Below are 20902 nucleotides of genomic sequence, written 5' to 3' on the forward strand. Positions count from 1 at the left end.
TGGGTGTCCTCAGATATGATTAAATACAACAATCCTATTAAGAGCAGGTGGCTGTCTGTATTAGCTGCACACATACACGAGGGAGCAACAGGAACACCACACACCACATGGCTGCTCTGTAAATGAATGTGTTACTGTGGTCTTGGTTCAGTACTTGTCAAGTTTGACTAGACTTGCAGAGATGATATTTTACTTCCATAAAACAGGAAATTCAGTCAGCTATAGGGCTGATATAAACTTGTGAACAACACTATATTTGTTGCTCTACAAAAAGCTAAACCTCCAGTGGAAATCCAGTGATCTGATGTATCAGGTCTGCATGCAGACTCTGCAGACTCTCCAGACTCGCCTTCAGTTCGATCTGTGCTGTGACAATTGATTAGACAATTTTGCTTTTTCATTTTTTTCTCCTCTCTCGTTTTCTTCTCTATCTGACAAGTATATTAATTTATTCACTGCTTTGTTTAATTTATTGTTAATCAGTTTTTTGTTTTTTTTTTACCATCTATTTCTCCGTGTATCCATCCATCTATCATCCATCTATCTGTCTATGTGTTTGTTTGTTTGGTTGTGTTTATTTTTATGTTACACAATTTTTTCATTCATAACCCCCACCCCCGGACACCGTTGAAGGGGGGTGGGTGGGGGCAAAGTGAGGATGGGGTTAAATCACATTGGAACGTGCGCAGAAGACCGCGCTCTCGTGCCGGAGGTCTCGCCGGTACAAGTGTCAGTACAGAGGGTGACTTGAGCCAAACGGCGCGCGCGCTCTAGAAAAGCTTCTACTCGGGTATTTAACTAAAGGGGAGGGAAAAAACATCATTTTCTTTTTATCTCGAGTACTGGAACGAAGTAATGTTGTCTTGGCTCCTGAGCTCTGGATGATAATGGAATAATTTTCCTTCGAAGCCATCAAATGTTTCCAGTGGTGGATTTCACTGTTTTGGAATGTGTTTGATGCGCATTAACCTTTTTTTTCGACCTCCTCTGGGCTTGCCTACATACTCTGCTTCATGTTTCTTTTTTTCTGCCACTGGAATATGTGGAAATTTACCGCTTGATTCCACGACCTGTTTAGTGATCAAAAGGCTTGAATGATGAAAATCTTTTGAGATGAAAAACAGCACTTTTGGGGATCATTTTTTGCTTGTGCGCGGCTCGTGCCTAATCTCGCGCCTCAGCAGCCTGTTGTCTGTGTCCGTGGAGAAACGCACAACTTTGCCGCGAGCTGGAGCTGGAGCTGGAGCGGGGGCTGCGGCTGGTCTGAGCGGCGCACCAGGGCCACACGTGGGGTGCCAGGAGGGGGACCAACGGAGCGGCCCCGGTGTTCGGCCGGTCTGTGGTTGGACGGGGCATTCGGCGCAGCTGTGGAGCGGGGATGATGAAGACGGTGGTGATGATGATGATGAATGGCCCGGCAGCTCGGGCAGGCACCGGGATCTCGCCACCCATATGTTTACTATTGTGCGCCCTCGTCTTTCTCCCGCCGTGCGCTCACTCGCACCCGCAGCCGTGCCAGGTGCTGAAACGGATCGGCCACACGGTTCGCATCGGGGCTCTACATGTTCAGCCTCGCTTGCTCTCCGCCACTGCCGGCAGCGGTTCTGAGGACTGGGAAGCCGAGGGAGGCTTGACAGGGAGCGGAGAGCGGCGGCTGAAGTTGGAAAAGCAGGTTAAAACAAGTGCCAGTGCGCCTGGGTATGGGAGCCTCAGGACTAGAGGCGCCGTCAATAGCCAGCGGGGATCCAACAGGAATAGGAGCCAGGCGCGGCAGCGGGAGGAGAACACCTCGAGGGAGAACCGGGTGTTCACACCCCGGGACTCGATCCTACTCGCTGCAGAGGATCTGAACCGGGCCGGATTGCTGCCCTATAATTTGTCCCTGGAGCTGGTCATGGCCGTGGGGTCCGGACTCGGCGAGCTGCCCGCGTTCTCCTTCTCCTCCGCGGGCAGCCCCGAGAACGAGGACCCGCTGTCCTTCGTGGAGAGCGTGTGTCACACCGTGGTCGTGCAGGGGGTTTCCGCCATGATCGCCTTTCCAGGGAACCGGGACGAGTTAGTTAAGCTGGAGTTCGTCTCGCTGGCGCTTCAGGTGCCAGTCGTCAGCGTTGTGCAGAGGGAGTTCACGCGCCACAGTGAGGTAAAAGAAAAGTTATTTCTAAGTTACAGCTTAACTGTTGATTACTACACTCTGGCATAGCAACAGCTGCACGGTTATGACAAAGAAAAACACGGATTTCCTGTAGCACGTGAAACAACCAGATACAACCTAAGGACACAAGTCAGATCAATTTACACAAAACTGATTTATTTCAGTTCAAAGACCTGATTTATGAGGCCCAATCCACCAAGTGCCACCAGTGGCCCACGTTTCAGACAGCAGCTTGGTGGGGGGGTTGTGGGGGACACTTCCTCCTGTTGTTGGTCTTTCTCCTCTTATCTTCCTTCTCTCTGTGCATTAGGCATCAAGTCTGAGGAAGGACAGAACATTTTCTATTTTTCTTTTCTTTCCCTGCTCAGTATTGATCTTTATTTGATCTGTTAAATGGCCCAAATTAAGCTAAAATGGCGACACAAGCCGATGTTCTCAATTTTCACATCAGGCATCAAATTCAGGAGCATGGAGGGAGAGCAGGTTCTATCCATGGTGCTGGAATCTACTGTATGCACAAAGTGTCTCTATGCAGAGGAGGAGGTGGAGGAGGAGGAGAGTGGATTTTCTCTTCTTTCACAGACAAGGTTATAAGCAAAATTTTGATTGAACAGTATGCACACCTAGCAGCATATGCCCTGAGGTATATGTGCATAAACAATGCTTTGTTGATATTCAGTATCCCACTGTGTATACATAAAGCAGAAGTTCAGCGTCATGGGGAGCGGGCACAACACTGTGGTGAAGTCAAAATACTTAGAATTGCAGCTCATAAAATTTGTCTCTATATTTCATTTTGCCACCTTACTACCTGGATAATTGAGATGAACTCTTGATGACATTACATAGGCTTGAATTCATTTCCTCCTCCCAAATGACCTGTTTTTAGTTTGATATTTGTCCCCATTAGTATGCCTAGCCTATTACAGAAACACACACACACACACACAAAGACGTAAGGTAACCTCTAGTTGTGCTGACGTGTACAGTACTGATCTGATGCCTTTTATCTATCGATCCACTAATAATTAGAAGACACATATTTAATAATCACACTGCATGTTGAGATGCAAATGAGTGGTTTCTAACTTGAATGGCTCATACCTGCAGTGAGCAGCACCATCAATCTAAAGTCAAATCTCTGACTGGCTTCTGGCCTGCTCTTATGTCTGTACAAGAAAAACCACTTTACACAGAGCCACACGCAAGTTAATAACACTTTTGTCATCTGGCCTGTTCCAGAGGTGAATGCATACTGAATAGCACACAGGGATTCAACTATACTGGGAATTTTGAGGACATTTCACTGCTTATACATTAAGGTTCTTCACCACCTGCTCTTAAAATTACTTCAATATAGCTTTGGCTGGACTATGTGTACAGTTTTTTCTCTAAACAATATAAGCACTTGGCAGGAGAAAATAATTATAGGAACTTCATCACTAAATATATTAAAGTCTGCCGTGGCATTACCATTTTTTAAACCAATGGCCAACGTCTATTTCCTGTAGTGATTTGTTTAAACCAAGAGCTATAAAGTACTCAGTGCAACTGATCCTCACATCTTCATAAATGGTGACATGATGCTATCTAAAAAAATTACTGGCTTCGTATTTTGTCTAGTTCTCTGTTGCATAGCACACTGCGACGGTAGCAACCTCTCACCGTCCCAAAATTTAAAGTCAACCTAAAAAAGTATAAGTGCTTGATTTGCAGGCCTCAGTCGATGAAATTCAACTTCAGAATGGTTTGAGTAGGTACGACCTATGCAGCATCTGAGATATGAAGTCTTTTGGGCATCAAAAACCTATTCCCAGCACCTGAACATTAAAACAGGTCATGAGTACCCTACAACAACTATACCAAATGATAGAACATTCTCTGATCAGTCTCCTTTATAGATTTAAGGTTGTGGAAATGCAACTGCAACAGGTAGGTTAAGATTCAAGAAGGATCTCCTTCATGTTTAATGAAAATCAGCCTTCACTGCTAGTAAAAGGCAGGATGAGCTTGGTCAGTTTCATTAGCTGAAAATCTACTCTTGTGCCAAATACACCAATTGAAGATTATCAGTGTTTGCAGCTAGAATGAGGGGGAGAGAGAATGAGTTTAAAGTGTAAACACACCAAATCCATCACTGGGATGGTTCTTCAATAGTCATTCTGTGTAGAAGACACATGCTGAGTGTATTTGTGTGTGTATGTATATTTACAAGTTTTGAACAGGTTAAAAAGTACAGTTACACACAACCACACAGACACATACACAAACATGATTAGTGTAACCATATATTGTAAACCTCTTTAATTAGCCTAGGTGGCACTAACAGGGTAGTTATTGCATATCAATGAGAACAGACCAACAGTTACGAGTGTGTGTGTTTTTGACTTTCTACACACGCCCGTCCTGGGAGGGGCAAAGAGCATCATTGTTTTTTTCAGCACTCGCACGCACACACACACACAGATACACACACCCGAACCATTAGTTAGACTGAAGGGTTCTGGGACACTTGCCACCTAGTGAGCTAACGTGTGTGCGCGCATGTGTGTGTGTAATATCTAATTTCCTGCTCTGTGCACAAGGAAGCATTTCGCTGTAAGGACTCAGCAGGTGTCCAAAGTCCAAACTGGTTCTAGAAAGTGCAATAAAAGGTATGGATATATAAGATAAACAAGCACACAGTTGATGAATGCATGAATGGGTGGGTAGTTGGATGGATGGAGGGATAAACAGGCAGAAAAAATGACTGGGAAATATACAGTCATACAAACAGATTGTTCAGTGCTTGTGTGTGACTTTTGGAGAAATGGCTTAACTCCCCTCTGACTCAATCTAGTTTCGCTGGCAAATCCTGACTGAGGGCTGACAGTAATTTCTCCAAAACAGACTTTTGGAATTGTGAAAACTTTTTAAATGTCTTGAGATGATCTTATTAGTGTTTATTCTGTGACCTTGGCCTTATCTTAGCAAGGTTACAGGTCACTGTTAAAAAATATATCATAAATCAGAGGGTGACTTTTAATAATTAATCTGCCCACAGTATCAAGTATCAAAAACAATGAGGCTACATGAAGCTTGTGGACCAAAAGATAAAGTAAACTCTAAACAGGGAGGCTGGGAATTAGTGGTGAGGGGTTTTGGAAGCGGCAGGTGGTGGAGAATTTAACATATGAAAGACCAGGGACTGAGAAACCCCTAAGAAAAGACCAGTTGACTCTGATATAAGGGCCTAGTGGAAAACTATCCCATGCCGGCCTACAACACTAGAGCAAGTTCAAAATGAAGATAGAGCATCTTCACTGACAGCTTGAAGTGTATATGCAAATATCTGTTGCTACTTAATCCAATTATGTTCAAATATATGCTATAATATATGCATTAAAATGTGGTGCAGATATTCCCATTATGTCAAAGGGCATATGTACAGAACTGTGTGAGGAATATGTAGATGTAAAATGTTAATCATAGATAGAGAAATAAGATATACAAACTATGTTACCAGTTCATCAGGTACATTTGTACAGTCTAATCTGATACAGAAAGCTGGTACTAAATCCAATCTCTGTAAAGCTTATAACGTTCATTTTTTGAAGTCAGTGTCAGACAGGCACTGATTCAATTTGATGGTGTCTACCACCAAAGAACTAGTGTACTAGACTTTGTACAGGTATAACTAGCAACTACTTTAGTGTACTAATGGTGTGCACATGTATAGAAATGAGTCATTGGCTTTGGATTAACTTAATCAATGTTACAAACACGGCCTCACAACACAGTCACATTGAATTCCATTCAAAATTTGTCAGTGTCAACTATTACAAATCAACACTTGATGAAAGTTCTTGAACAAAATGAACAATGATCGCACATAAAAACTTACCAAATATCATATGGCAGACATGCAGTGTATGAGATACGGGCAGAAAATTCTACTTGGCATGCAGCAACCTAACATGACCCACCTTTGCTGCGTTTTCAGTAATGATAATGAAGTCCCTTTTCTTGATAGTTTTGCCTCGGGGTATGCAGATGTGATACATTGTGCCGATATCTAACAATGGTGTTTTCTTTAAAACTACAAAAGTCTTTTTTTTTTCTTCACATTTCACAATAAGTTCAGTGTAAGGGCAGGAGGGCTCTGGGAATTAAGGATGACTGTGGTAACCCAGAAGGATTTTTTTGTCAGGAGTATTTGTACTGTGAAGATAAATAAAACACACTTGTGTACACGGGTTCAAATAATAAGCCTGGAATTTACTTTTCAATTATATGATGGTAAATTAATTTGTAGATAAGGAGATTGGTACAATTATGTCCTCAGCTTCTATCCAGTGATGATAGATGAATGATAGGGTTTTGCTGATAGTGGAGTTTGCCCCTTCATAAATAACTAAGCCCTATGGGTAGGTCCTCGTGGAATTAGGGGCCAGGACCATGGGGATTTCTTGCTGTGATAAGAACAATAGTGACGTTAAAAATTTTTGCAACACCTGCAAGATTTTTTCCCCTGTAAATCACTGCAAGTATAGGGCTGTGGTTTATGTTTACTAAACTTATCAGTTTTCACACTCTCCCCACAATGAATCATCTAATCAAGAAAAGATCAATAACAAAGTCATTACTAGTTTATTTGATTTGTCCACTGCCTCATGATTCTGCCAGTCCCTGCAGTTTTACCATACAGCAAGGGTTGCAACTTTCTTTGCATCAAAACTTAACTTAAAACAAATGTGTTTTGGCTGTGGAACACACAGAAGAAAAAAAATATGTGACAGTGACAACAGACCTGGGATTTCCTGGTGCGTCGAAAGCAACAGATCTCTGTATTTATGTAAGAGAGCAAGCATTCGCACTTTCTAGCAAATTCTTCTCTGTTTATTTACATGGATAACAAAGAGAGGGTTGCAGATTTATGGTGATCACAGTGTAGAGGTGCTGCAGCTAAGAATAAATCCTCCAATTCTCCTGGGGGATGAGAGGTGGTGAGAGTCTGATGCCCTGTGGACTGTAGCACCATTTATTTCCCTGAAACAGGACTTCTGAATCTGAAATAAAGCATGTCGTATTGCTTTTGTTGGTGCTTTTGTGAGTAATGATTGTCGTATTTGCATGCCCATTGGGTAGAGTGATTAATGGGATAAATGAAATTAACCAATAGATAAATATAATGGACTTTTAGTGCAAGGCTTGTGTAAAAGTTGTAAAGTCAATTAAACAGAGCTATTGAGGGCCTTTTAAGTGTGTGTAGTTCTGGGTGTGTGTGTGTGAGAGTGCATGCAAGCAACCGCATGACTGATTGATTACCTGGGTGACTGGTATGTTGTGGGCTGTGTAAAGTGTGCCAAGGTACACTGAAGCAGAGTTGGCAGATCATGCAGCTAGAAATAATTTTATCTGAAGCATTACAGGGATGACTGTGTCAGCTTTGAAACGTATCTGCTCTGATCTTCTGGCTCACTGTAATTCTGTTGGTGCAGTGCACTGTACGTGGAGAGTAGGTTTGCACTGGTCTGATCATAACAGCACTGAGGGAGTCAGTGGACTGATCTGGTGGTTTTGTCCGTTTTAGCCAACAAATCAAGCATATTTTACACTACTGCCAACCATTTTCTACAGCATACAATAAGTGTTAAGATGAATGTTCAGATTTGCATTAAGATTTTGGATTCCATTTATTTCACCATGGTTTGAAAATCACTGCTTGACACTAGGGATGGATATCAGCACTAACTTCCAGAATCTATTCATTTCAATCTGATGAGATTCAATTTGATTCTTGATCATTCAGTTACATCAGGTGAATTGCAATGTTGCATAAAGCACTTCTAAGAATTTATCCTGGGAACTTAAACACTGTTGTTTCCTTGAATATAAAATTGTTTAAGGTGCACACTACAGGCTACAATGTAAACATATTTCCTGGTTATAAAACTATGGACCAAGGACCAATTATTTTCCTTGTCAAATATAAAACAACTAAAACATGATAAATCAATATTTTATAGGCCTACATGTGTAAAATTTCAATGTCATACTCGAGTTCTCTCTGATGGTGTGTTCAAAAACAACCTAATATTTGGTGTTTCAGTGTCATCTGCTGGACAACAACTTCACATTATTATTGGCCATACATTACTGTGATCGAGCAATAAATACATGTAATGGAAATTTCACTCTGGATTATCCATCTCAAGAAAATTTAGAGGCTCTAGAAGGTAGGAAATCAATCTATAGATGCACTATGTAGTTTGGAGAATGGTCAATAGCAATATAAAAAATACACTACTTGCCACTGGTGGGCTAACACATCTGTGGTAATATGAAATGTATTCTCCTCATAAGTTAAGGAATAATAATGTAAATGATATTTTACCTATTCTATCCATCCAATGTTGAAGCTATTGCCAAAATGCAATTTGTATATTTCCAAACAAAGCAATTTAATCAGATATTTCACTATAGTAGGTCTTGAAAATTAGGCCATTTTATCAATGGTTTTCATCACAGCACTTTACGGTGCAATTAGACCACACACTTATCATTCGAGGTCCAAGTGAGAATCACACACCAGTGCAATGCTGTACTCACTGATCCGTCCAGTCCTCATAAATCATCTGATTCATGAGGTGTGATTCAAAGGTGTGAATTAAATTAAGTGGAATTGACCAAGTATGTGAAAAACCCTTTCGAAATGGGACCCAGTTGTGTTTCTTTAGGTTTTAGGTATTACTAAAAAATACAAAGCAAGTACACATGAACATAGATACTTTATTATACTTTATTTCTTATGATGTGAATAATGATATTCATAGGAGCAGGTAAGTGGAGGTTGAAATCCATTATATCCAGCAGACTGTGTTTGTTCTCAAGGAACAAATTGAATTCAAAGATAGAAAGTAATTCCACTGTTGGATTTATAACCTTTATGTCGTTCTTTCTTTCCTTCTTTCTTCTCTTACACCCTCTTCCACTCTACATTTCTTTCCCCTTCCTGGTGCCCCATCCTTATTCTCCTCGAACCTTCACTCTTCTTCCTTAACGTTGCGCCCTATCTCCTCTATCACCATCTTCCGGTTATCCTTACTTAATCCTTCACCGTTTTTCCATCTCGGTTCTCCCTTTCTCACAACCTACTCTTCATTTCAAATCTGTCCACTTATGGTTTATTTCTCCTCCTATCTCTCTGCCCTCTATGAAATCCAACTGACCTTAACCAACCCTTTGTCCTCCCATCACCACTTGTTTATCACTCTCATCAACCTTACATTTTCATTCCCTTCATTTCCTCATCTATTTGTTTAAATGTCCCTCATCACTATCCCATCTTCTCCATTCCCATTCCCTGTGCTCTCTTCTTATATCTCCTTCATCCATTTTTTTCCTAATCTCTTAAATCTTCCTCACCCCCTCCCCTCATACACTTTTTACCTTCTCTCCTCATTAAATTCACCTTTTACCTCCCTTTCTCAAATCATCTCACGTTCCTCTGTTTCCCTGTGTTCCACTATCACCGTTCCAATTTTTTCCCTTCCATTGTGTAAACTTTTCCCACTCAACTGCCCATTCATCTCTGGTTCCCCTCTTACTATCGCCTCATAGAATCCTCTCCATTTCCAAATGGCAATGCGAACTGTGGAGGCCCCACCATCCCGCCTTCTCTACTCCCTTCTGATGATGAATGGCTGGTGGGACATCAGCGTTCTGCTCTGCCAGGAATGGGACGTTAGTGACTTCCTCTTCCTCATCAAAAACAACACCCGCTTCCACTTGGGCACTCTTGTCAACCTCACAACCACCACTTCAACCTTATCACCATCTTCATCTTCACTGTCATCGTCAGGATCAGCATCAGGTGTCGCAACAGGAGCAGATGCTTCATCTTCATCATCGTCTTTACCCTATATATCCTCCGTCGCCTCAGCTCCCGCTTCCTCCTCAACTTCCTCCTCAAAATCTGACCAGCAGCAAGCTCTCATGAGGCAGCTGGAGGCCCTGAGAGAACCTTCATCCACAACAGGGGTGGTGACGTTTGGGTGTGACATCCGGGAGGTGCGCCGTCTGTGGACACTTGCCACCCGGATGACGCTCCCAGAGTTTTACTGGGTCTTGGGGGACAGCCAGAATGTGGCAGAGCTGAGAACAGAGGGGTTGCCCCTGGGGCTTCTGGCCCACGGGGTCATGGGGTCCCCTTCTCTGGATCACTATGTCCATGACTCATTAGAGCTGGTGGCACGGGCAGTGGGCAGTGCAGCCCAGGAGAATCCCGCATTGGCACTCATACCTGGGACTACGAACTGTATGGATGTACAACAGAGCAATGGGAGCTCAGGGGAATACTTGGCAAGGTAGGGAATCATCAAATGATAATGCATGTTGTGGACATTAATACTATGACAGTTATGTTTCCACATGACACACAATTTTTTGCATGTCGGCTAAGACAGCAAACACATTAAAGTGAAGACTGGGCAACTTAAACAATGTCAGAAAAGGACAGTGATTAGTTAAAGACAAACTTAGTTTAAAGTACTGGTTTTGGACTTTGAAGCTCATTTACTATAAATCATGCACACTTTATATCACAACTAGCAATTTTGCAAATGACGCTCTTGTGTTGTAGAAATCTGAATAATTTTTTTTCTGTGTGCCAGGCATCTTTAAGTTTCATTTCCATACAGTTTGAAAATCTACTGGCACAGTCTCCAAACCTACCAGAGATGTCTTGTCCCTCACAGTAAACATCAGGACCGCATTTATTTTAGTGTTACATTACTGGGCCTCAGTTTAAGTGTAGATACTAAAAAAAAAAATCTGTAGTCCATTACCACACAATAGTTTAAATTCAATGTTTTTTGGCCACTTGGAGGCAGCCAAAATAAACTGTGAACACAACACCGACATCTCCTTTTAAGCTGATGAAGGAAACTTGTTTGCAAATACTTTTTACACACCCAACTGAATTAGCATTCATTTGTTATGTTTCTAGCCACCTGGTTAATGCAAGTCCGATATTCCTCACCCCCCTAAAAAGTCCTGAGGAAAATAAGTGACTCATTGGCAGCAAAATGATAAACTTTGCTTTTTATGCATTTTTGCTGAAAAACAGCTACCTGCTGATGAGAGCAGATGAATTTAAAAGCAAGCCCTTTCACATACAAGTAGTCATGTTAATGTGAAAATATTGATTGTAGCCACATACCATCAATGGTATGAAGTAAACATCTAAACCTGCATATACTTGTCAGCAGAAATGTATAGTAGTGTGGCTATAGTGTGCTAACATTTGTTTTGTTTTCTGGTCATTATTGAATAATAAAAAAAACTGGCATTCTGATAAGTTAGGAACTGAACTTGTGTCATCTGCACCCAACAATCCTCACTGTGCTGTTGTCAATATGTTTCTACTTTGTCTCCTCTATAATCCTTTTGTTGTGGTTGAATCTATTTCTCTCACATCTTGCAGATGTTTGGTCACAGCCCAGCTGCCATGTCAGTCTGGAATTCGCCACTGAAACAAATAATTCATACACATCTGCAGAGGCCCATGCCTGCACAAGCACACAGCATAGTGGAGTGCACACTACAGTACATACACTCAATAACTGCAGCAGTGTGGTAGAATAATCCGCAGCTGGGCCACTCTATATTGCTGAGATATGAGCAATGAAGAGTGTGTGATCACACATCACTGCATTACAATTAGAGTTTGACCTTTCTTACAGAGATTCTCCTCAAAACACCTGAATCAGCAGAATAATCGTCCCAGGAAGAGAATTATTTGAACATGAGCTTGGAGGAGCTAGAGGAGATTTCTGATTGTGTTTACTCTTCTTTGCTTCGCTTTAAGCTGCTTATGAAATGTTGATTAGTCTGCCAGTGTTTTACATATCACAGAACAAAGAACAGGTGTCACAGGACCTTTTACCAGGTTTATAAGAGACCTGCTGTTGACCCTGCGAAGGCAGGGGATTTACCTGAAGAGTTTTAATTCTCCATGTTGGATACTGGGTCTAATCCAAGCCGGGGATTTGGAAAAGTCAGCCATATCCCTGGTTCTGGAATTTCTGAAGGTAGTAGATAGTGATATGTGATACACTATAATCAGCTGTGAAGGCTGTGCGAATAAAAGGATGTATGTTTGTACGTAACCTGCAAACACGAAGAAAAGCTGTTTTCTCCAAGAAAAGCCATTCCATTTTTTTATAATTAAATTTTTGTAAAGCCATGGGACTGTCCGATCATATTCATACTCCAGGTATTAATAGATGTTGACTCACTATTATTTTTCCCATTTCCATATAGGTTATGAAGATTGGCGATAAATTGAATCAGGGTCCTGATCATCATCTATTACCATTAACTTCGGTTCCACATAAAATGAAATTTATTTGTGTGTGCAGTCTGACAAATTTATTGGTTTCCTTTTCCTTTTCTTTGGGAAATAATCTATAATCTGATTGTAGAAGACAGGGTCTTTAGTGGTCAGATACACCAAGTCACCTGTATTTTTTATTTATTTATTTATTTATTTTGTCTTTATCATAGTGAAAGGATTTTCAATGCAGTGTTTCATAATATTCCACACAATGGCAGAAAGCTTAGGGACTAGAAATGGTCTAAGGTAAAGTGTGATATATGAATGAGTTGAGGGTGTGGCTAAAGGTTGGGGTTGAATGTCCTGTTCTGCCGAGGAAGAAGTTGATATTTGCACATCGAAGTTTCTGAAAGTCAGAGTATATATTTGTTTTAAAAGCAATTTTGCCGCCTTCTTTTTTGTTGCTTTAGGGCTGTTGGACATTTAGACCCAGGAGAAGTGCTTAGACACATTGAAGTTTGATATTATTCTGTAATAATGCTATTTTTATTAAGTCTGAGTTCTGCTGAGGAGGAGGTGGATGGAAGCTTGAAAAATAAAGGACATAGTGCATATGAGGAGATTTTAAAGGGACTACAAATACCTGCAGTATCTCCTTTGACATTTTGTTTTTCGTCATTTTTGCATCATTTTGTAGCTGTTTGATTGACTTTCCGACAAACAAAATTACCAGCCACATTAGAGACTCTGGCCCATGGACCCCAGGCCTGTGTCCTTTAGCCCCATTCAGGAATTCTTCAATTTACACAGCTACAACTCAACTACAATGATTGGCACAACACAGATTGTTCTACATCTATTGCAATACCAAAAATAGTATGTTAACAAACAAATAACAAACACAGGGAATATGGCTAAGGAGTATAATGAGTTAGAACTTATGTTAAAGCCAAGGATTTCACTGTGAAAACCAGCAAACATTACAATAAGTTGTCACTTGCACATTTTTGTTCTGTGAAAGGAGAAGCAGGTGTTGAAAGGAGGAGCTGACAAATAGAGGTTTGTTTGCCTACAGACAAAGCACGAAAGCTAAAAAAAGAGCAGGTAGCAGTTGTTCAGTACAGTTTAAGTCACCGCCACAGTCATGTTCTGATGCACTTTATAGGTGCTATGGTGGAGGAGTGTGTCAGGTGAGTGTTCACAAGTGGAAGGAGTAAAGCTACATTGACTCCAAATTCTCCACCTGTTACCAGCAAATTGCCGTGATAGCACAGTGCCGCCGCAACAAAGGAAATCACTGAACTAATTAGACACTGCAATTAGAAAATCATCAATCAACCAACCTCAAGCTCAGTGCCTGTGTGGCTTCTATTGTTCTGCCTGTTGTATTTGCAGATATAGGAATTCCCTTTTGCAACTCTTGTTAACAATCCAAGATTAGGCTGATCGAAGATAATGACACTGTCACACAGAATGAATGTTCCTAATTCTCTGATGATGACAAGTCATCATGTTTATACCTCCACCCACTTCAGTAGTAATCAGCCTTTCCTAAAAAGGCTTTTAAAAACCTGTTGTGCAAGACATTAAATGAAACCAGTCTCACAATAATTGGTAAACTTAAGCAAATGACAAGATTTAAAGACCAACTCTGCTCAAAGACACCTTTATAGGCTTATTTTTAAGTTTTATCACTTTTTCTATACTAGTTTCTATAAAAAGCGTACATTGTTTACACTGTAAATATTTAAAGTTGTACCTCCTGGACACTAGTGCTTCCCTAGCTTTTTGGCTTCTGACCTCTGAAAATGAAACCATCTATTTTTAGCCTCTTTTCATAAACTATCTACAAATTGTAACCAGCTAGGCAAAGAGTACCCCTTCTCAAAATCATTTGTTGGAATATTTTTTAGAAAGTTAAACTATCCAATTATTGAACAGGGTTTAACCCAATGGCTTTCCAGTCATTTTAGATTCCCTTTGCAAGAGGACCGCCTTTGGTTTCACGTCAGAGCCAAGAGTCATGGTATCAGGTGCTTGGTGGATGAGCTGACCTGGAGGGAACTGTTGTCACGACAATAGTGTTGAAGCCAAAGACCATGTGACAGATGAGCGGCAAAGAGGCTGTAGCAATTCTCAAGCTGGCATATTGAAACCCTCCAGGGAATTTATTGCATGATTATTATGGAGTCATGGTTGCAGCAGAGCCACAGGCCAAGCAATCAACTAGTCACAAGGGGCAATAGCTGATGACATATAGAGGTGTTTGTCATCAGACAACTGTAGTGTCATAGGGAATTATGGCAGGTGATGCGTTGTAGAAATGCCTCACCTGCCATAATGAACTTGCAGTGTTCTGGTGTTACCAAGCGAAATGAGCCATATGTTGATAGCAGGATGTGAAAAATCCAGACTATGTAGAGATTAAGTGCTATTAGAAATAGATTACTTGAATGGCAATAAATCACATAAGACACATTAAGAATTAAAATATTAAATGCACAAAAAGATTTTAAAATGCTTTTTTATGCAGATGAGAAACATATCTTGTCACACACTTAATAAAAAAAAGCAATCAAGATTATAGATCAAAGCCCAACCAATTTATCCAACAGAATCCACATCACTACTGCGCAGAAATCAGTGACAAGTCAAAGAGCAGAAACATGAATACAACAACATTTGGCCTGATATTTACCCAGATGTTTTTCTCCAGGCTATGTGATAAAACTAGAGAGTAGGTGTCAGCTACGGGACTTCCACGGTGATGGTGAATATGTAATGAACGAGGGGGGTTACTGAGGAATTTTAAATACAAACAAAGTGACTTTAGGTAAAATGTGCGAGTGTGTGATCTTCATTTATCAGGATGCTCCAGGCCATGTCGTTATTTGAGAAAAACTGTTGTATCAAACTGAATCACAAAGGACAAACTGTAGGGTTGCTTTACTTGTCCAAATTACACTGGTGCCAAATCACAAAAGAGAAAAATAAATTGTCCCTTGAACAACAGCATGTCAGAGCTCACTGCAGAAGTTGAACCCACTAACATGACACATTTCTCATTGGCTTCTTTTATTAAAATGCTAAAATTTTGCTTCTCATTGTATCTTATTGTGTTTACTTCTAAATGTGAAAATTGTGAACCTCTAATAACTGAAACATTTGGCAATGATGTAAGAGTAATGTGCAGTATCTATGTATGTACTGTATGTATGAATTGCTCCAGGAATGGAGAGCTAATCAGCCACTTGTGGCTTAATGCTTGCATGGTGTGTAAAAGTGCCCTCGGTTGAAAACAGTTCTTATGAAATCTTGCCATTTCTTTCTACTGAAGAAATTTCTCAGTGTCTCACTATCAAATTTGTTCTGCATTTTTAGAATATTTAGAGACTAAATATAATGACATAAATAATGCATGGCTGAAAAATGAAACAAGAAATAATCCAATAATGTAGAAAGATTCCATTATGAGAAAGCAGATGATTAATTATTCTTTATTTCAAATAAGGTTAATCAGTTACTGCTGGCTATTCTGCTTGGCTTTATACTTGATTTATTCATTAATACGCTCATTCTCATCTCTCTCTCTCCATTTGCTTTCTGAGGCTTTGGTCCATGAAAGATCAGGAAGGGTCAGGCTGTACCATGGATAAACTCTTCATCCATATGGTCACATTCTAGACCTTTTCCTTTTTATTCAGCACTGATCTCCCTTTGCTAAGCAGTGTCAGAGCTGTTCTTTTTTGTCATTCATTCATTTATCTGGTCCTATGGGAAAACTCTTTGAATGTGCACCACTTAGCATTATGTAGAGGAAATAGTACGAATGGGTCTTTGGAGGATACTGTACATAAAAGCGATTGCACATTACAGGAATTTTGTCTCCTGCAATCACCAGGCAATCACCATCATTAACAAAGCTGACATGTATAAATACATGCCAAATACATTCAAAATAGCAATCATCCTAGATAACATGAATAATTAAGAGAGTAAAGAGTAATATTAAATAATATCAATGGGTGTGCTTAAAAGTTTACTCCTACATGTGACGCTCCTTCTGTTAAAAGTGTAAAGAACAGACTACCACCAGACTGAGAGGCTGAGGGAGGAGACACTGGGCAGGGAGCAAAAGATATGATAACAAAGCGGGGGGTGGGGGGGGAGAATATAAGCAGCAGAGAAAGAAAGAGAAAGACAAAGAAAGAGAAAGAAAGAGATATTCCCATAAATACTGTACATAGCCCCTGCAGATGCATACACACAGATAAACTACAGGGGTCAAAAGTCCTGTATCAATAGACAAGATATAGCCAGGAAAAATTTCAGCAGGTTATCTTTTTCATTTTTTCTCCCACCAGAGACAGTCCTTCTTGATAAAAATCATTTTAAATTGATGCATGCCTACCAATGCCAAGTATAGTACCCTGAATGTGCCAGCCAGCTGAGCTATGAAGATAGAAAATACTATATAATAAATGTCCCCTCTGAGGCTTGTATTCCCTGAACCAATGTAAGTAAAACATTTTCTGTTTGCTTCAGGGAGGGATTGGTTTAACAAGGAGGAATGCCCTTGGCAGACACTTTTATGTAGCTAAAGAGTCCGCTGCATTTGCTTATTTCTCTATCTCTCTGTGTTAAGTACAAGATGTTTTGATACTTACTTCAAAACAGCATGCAATAATGTTGATGAGTATTTGGCAAGTTATGTAAGATATGAAATTTTAAGTGGAATTCCTATCTTTCATTCTGCTTGCTTTTCTGCTCACTCCCCTTTATATTTGCTGATGTGAACATACGCAAACACAGGCTGTGGTTACGTCTGACATTACATCCTTGATCTTTTTTAGGTGATGCATAAGGAAAGACCATGAGGCAGAAACTGAATTAATGTTGCTGTGTAAAGATGTGATTCACCCAGACGTCACTCAGCCTAAAATACCATCAAGAGTCCTCTGCTTCAAATGCCATCAGTTTTCCATTTCAAAGGGAGGAAATGAATCATGTTGCATTGTATAAAAAGTTAAACCACAGTTATGACTTGGAGTGTAGGAGGTACTTTTAGTAACTCAAGATGTAGGGGTTGTCTTAATCCTTGACCGTCTAAGATCATGAAGAGACCTGATGTATCCACCAAGTATGTGTCCTGTCACTAGACAGCAGCTTCTTATCAGTTGAGCTTCTCCAATACAACTGTTGATTATTCATTGAAAACAAAGCAAAGTTACACCTCATGTGACTAGATACTAAAAAAATAGACTTTAACTGTGTTCAAAGTTAAATTTGAAGGGGACACATCTCCCAGTATCATACATTAATTTAGACTTTAAGTAATTCAACTTAAGCAGTTCAACGAAATTAACTTTTTTTTTCTTTTTTGAAGAGCTCCACATCTGAAAAAATCTGCAGTCTTTTCACGCTTGCAGTTTTGCTTTCACACACATGAAAACTATACATAATTATACCGAAAGATAATGACCTCAATAAAAAGTATTGATTTCATTGTATGATTCAGACTTAAACTGGCTAAAAAATAAACAGTTATTCTAGACTCATCACAGGTGGAGGAAGTACACAGATACTTCAGTAAAAGTAGCATCACAACATTGTAAAAAGATATACAAGTAAAGTAAAAATAAAAGTTACTTTCCTACTTTCATCTATAAAATTGCATAATATTTAATAAGCTTGTCCTATTGTACAATCTTAATTTGTTGAGTAATTAGTAACTATAACTGTTGTAGTGATGTAGAAGTATTAAGTGGAAATTCTCAAGGTAAGCATAAGTACCTCATTTATACCTGAGCAAATATACTCAGCATTCTATCAAGAGAAATAAATACAAAACAGGAAAGGATGCTGCCATTGCCTCAGCTGCTTCATCTAGATTGTAAAGGTAATATAAACCCATTCTACACCATACCTGAGTTCAAAAACATCATAGGTCATCGCAGACAGAACAGTCTATAGGTGTGTCTGTTCAACTACTGCAAACTGGTCTGATTAGAGGAATTCAGTAGTTTATTGACGAGGGGATCCAACCAAGATCAAGCCCAAACATAATGAGTATCCATGAGTTCTGACTATGTGAATGGAGTAGCAGCAGTTTAATTTCACTCTGGGTTTCAACTTCTCTCCTCCCTGTTCATGCATAAGAAAAAAGGGTCCAGAGCAGCCCCTTACACATGAAAATCCACATGTACACTCACAGCACTTATGTGTTCAACTTTGTCGCAGCATGCAAAGTTTGTTATGCCAGTGAGAAAGAGCAGTGTTGGTGAGACCTTTGACTGAAAGAACCTCTCTGACTTTCTAAGAAGCAACTCCCTGCTGCAGGCAAAACTGTGAAATTCAGCCCTCCTTATACACCCCCACTCTGCTGACATCCCTTGCCAGTATGTGTCTGAAGCTGCTTGTAACTTCAGTGATGAAACACACTAAAATGTTATCGATGTCTCGATTAAACATACTGTAAAATATTAACCATTTTAATACATGGCCTTTTACTAAAATGTGACATTTCATTTTTAACACGCAACACCCTCTGCGCTGTCAGGACCATGCAAGAGCATGTCACTTCCATTGTGCACACTGAGGAGAAAGACACACTCCCCTTGTAGCTTAACAACTACAAGCTACAGTGAAGACACTGACCTTCAGACAGACTAGTTGAGCTGTCAGGTTGGTTTAAAGCCTGTTAAAAATGGAGGGAAGTAGACAAGGTTGGTGGAAAGGGGAACTTTCCGGTGAGCAAGGTGACACAAAAGAAACATTTCGGAAAAGGTCACATCATTTACATCATTACCTCCTGGAGGCGTATCAAAGAGGTGTGCATCTACCTGCACAGAATGGATGCCTGCGTTTTTTCTTACATCCAAACATATCCATTCCAACAGACATGTGGGTGTGTGTGTGGGTGTGAGTGTGTGTCTGCTCTGGTATCTGACACTCTCAGACAGCCAGTAGCATGGCTCAGTGAGAGAGATGGCGTGATCACTGGACCGTGGTCAGTCTTATCCTGTCACACGCATACACACACACAAACATGCTCTAGACAGTTGCTGAGGCCACCAAGATAATACACCTCTATGGTGCTGGTGTTACACCATTAAATTGGAATTTTTGTATAAACTAACCAAGGGTAAAACATAATCGTACTTTTAAGCCTGTAAATCCCAGCTACAAGGTGTCTGGAAAAGGTGATATTCTTATTGGCAAATGAATGAAAAAGCAAGCCAGCAGAAAACTTCTTTAGCTGCTGCGCATCTTTCAGTAAATTTGATTGTATGAGTTGAACTTCGTTCCATGCACTCTCACTTCACGTGTTTCATTTAATAGAGAAACAAAGTGAGAATTTTAGCTTTCTGCAAGCATAAAGAAGATACATTCATGGATACAAGACTAAACAATACCAAGTTTTATTAAAAAGGACTCTGGAGTAGGTACAGTGTAGTGAGTTATTAGAATGCAGTGTTTGTCAATCATCCTGTGAATTCAGCCATATCTCTATTTGGTGGTTTTAAGTTGTGATCACTGTTCTGGTTTCTTTCTGTCTTCACCAAAAAAACTGAACCATTGTTCTTTTGTTCAAATGTCAAAAACTGACTTATGTTAACCTGTACAAAAGTTAGATGTAACGTGATTTTGTTACAGCACCACAAAACATTTTGGAGAGAAGCCTGGGGTGGATCAGTGGGTCAAGAAAACATGTAACCAAATCATTATTATTTTAACCAGGACCATAATTGTTCCACAACTGTAGCCAAGTTGTTTTTTTTTTTAACCCAAACAACAATCTTAGTTGATAAATCAACCAAAACTCATGGTCCTTTTACTTGTTTGTTCAATGAAACATTATAGTTTCTCAAGAAAGGCATCTGGTGTTGCCTCTGTTCAAATGGCATTAAGCCGAATATAGCCCAGCTTGTGGCAGTGTTTGCTACTATCATACATCAAAATGTGTGGCTCATTGAGGATCAATATGTCATTATCTATGGCACTGATCAAATGTATTTTCTTGCCATAGTGGCTAAAAGGTTTGAAAGAATGTTCAAATTGACTTTAGTGTGAAGTCTACCAACTTCTTTATACTATAAGCTAGAAAATTATTTCAAATTTAGTTTTAAACTCCAAAATACTGTCATGTACACCACACATTTATGAAAATTGTAGTTGACAGGCAAAATTTGGCTAATAATCATTAACCCAATGCATTACTACATTTGGCCACTAGTGGGTAACAAAGACAAAAGTAGTTCACCTTGTTCTGTCCGTGGTACTAGCACATCCAAGTCTGGGTGAATAGGAACTCCCAATCTCCACACTTGCAGACTTCTGTCATACATATTGTGATGTGTCTGACAAGTTCATTGTCACCATGCCAAGTCTGCAAGGGTGCTGGCAGGCTGCTTGACAGCAATTTCAAATTT

General features: G+C 40.1%; 1 protein-coding gene across 1 annotated transcript in view; it reads left to right on the top strand.

The window, feature by feature from the left end:
* Positions 1–737: 737 nt before the first annotated feature.
* grin3a (glutamate receptor, ionotropic, N-methyl-D-aspartate 3A) overlaps positions 738–20902 on the top strand; it is a 40734-nt gene continuing 20569 nt past the window's right edge. The window contains exons 1-2 of the mRNA XM_018680622.2: positions 738–2140; positions 9755–10500. Of these exons, the coding sequence (XP_018536138.1) occupies positions 1379–2140; positions 9755–10500 (1508 nt within the window). The 5' untranslated portion in view covers positions 738–1378. The remainder of the gene's footprint in view (positions 2141–9754; positions 10501–20902) is intronic.

The sequence above is a fragment of the Lates calcarifer genome, linkage group LG9 (assembly GCF_001640805.2).
Source record: "Lates calcarifer isolate ASB-BC8 linkage group LG9, TLL_Latcal_v3, whole genome shotgun sequence".
In the NCBI taxonomy this organism is placed as follows: Eukaryota; Metazoa; Chordata; class Actinopteri; family Centropomidae; genus Lates; species Lates calcarifer.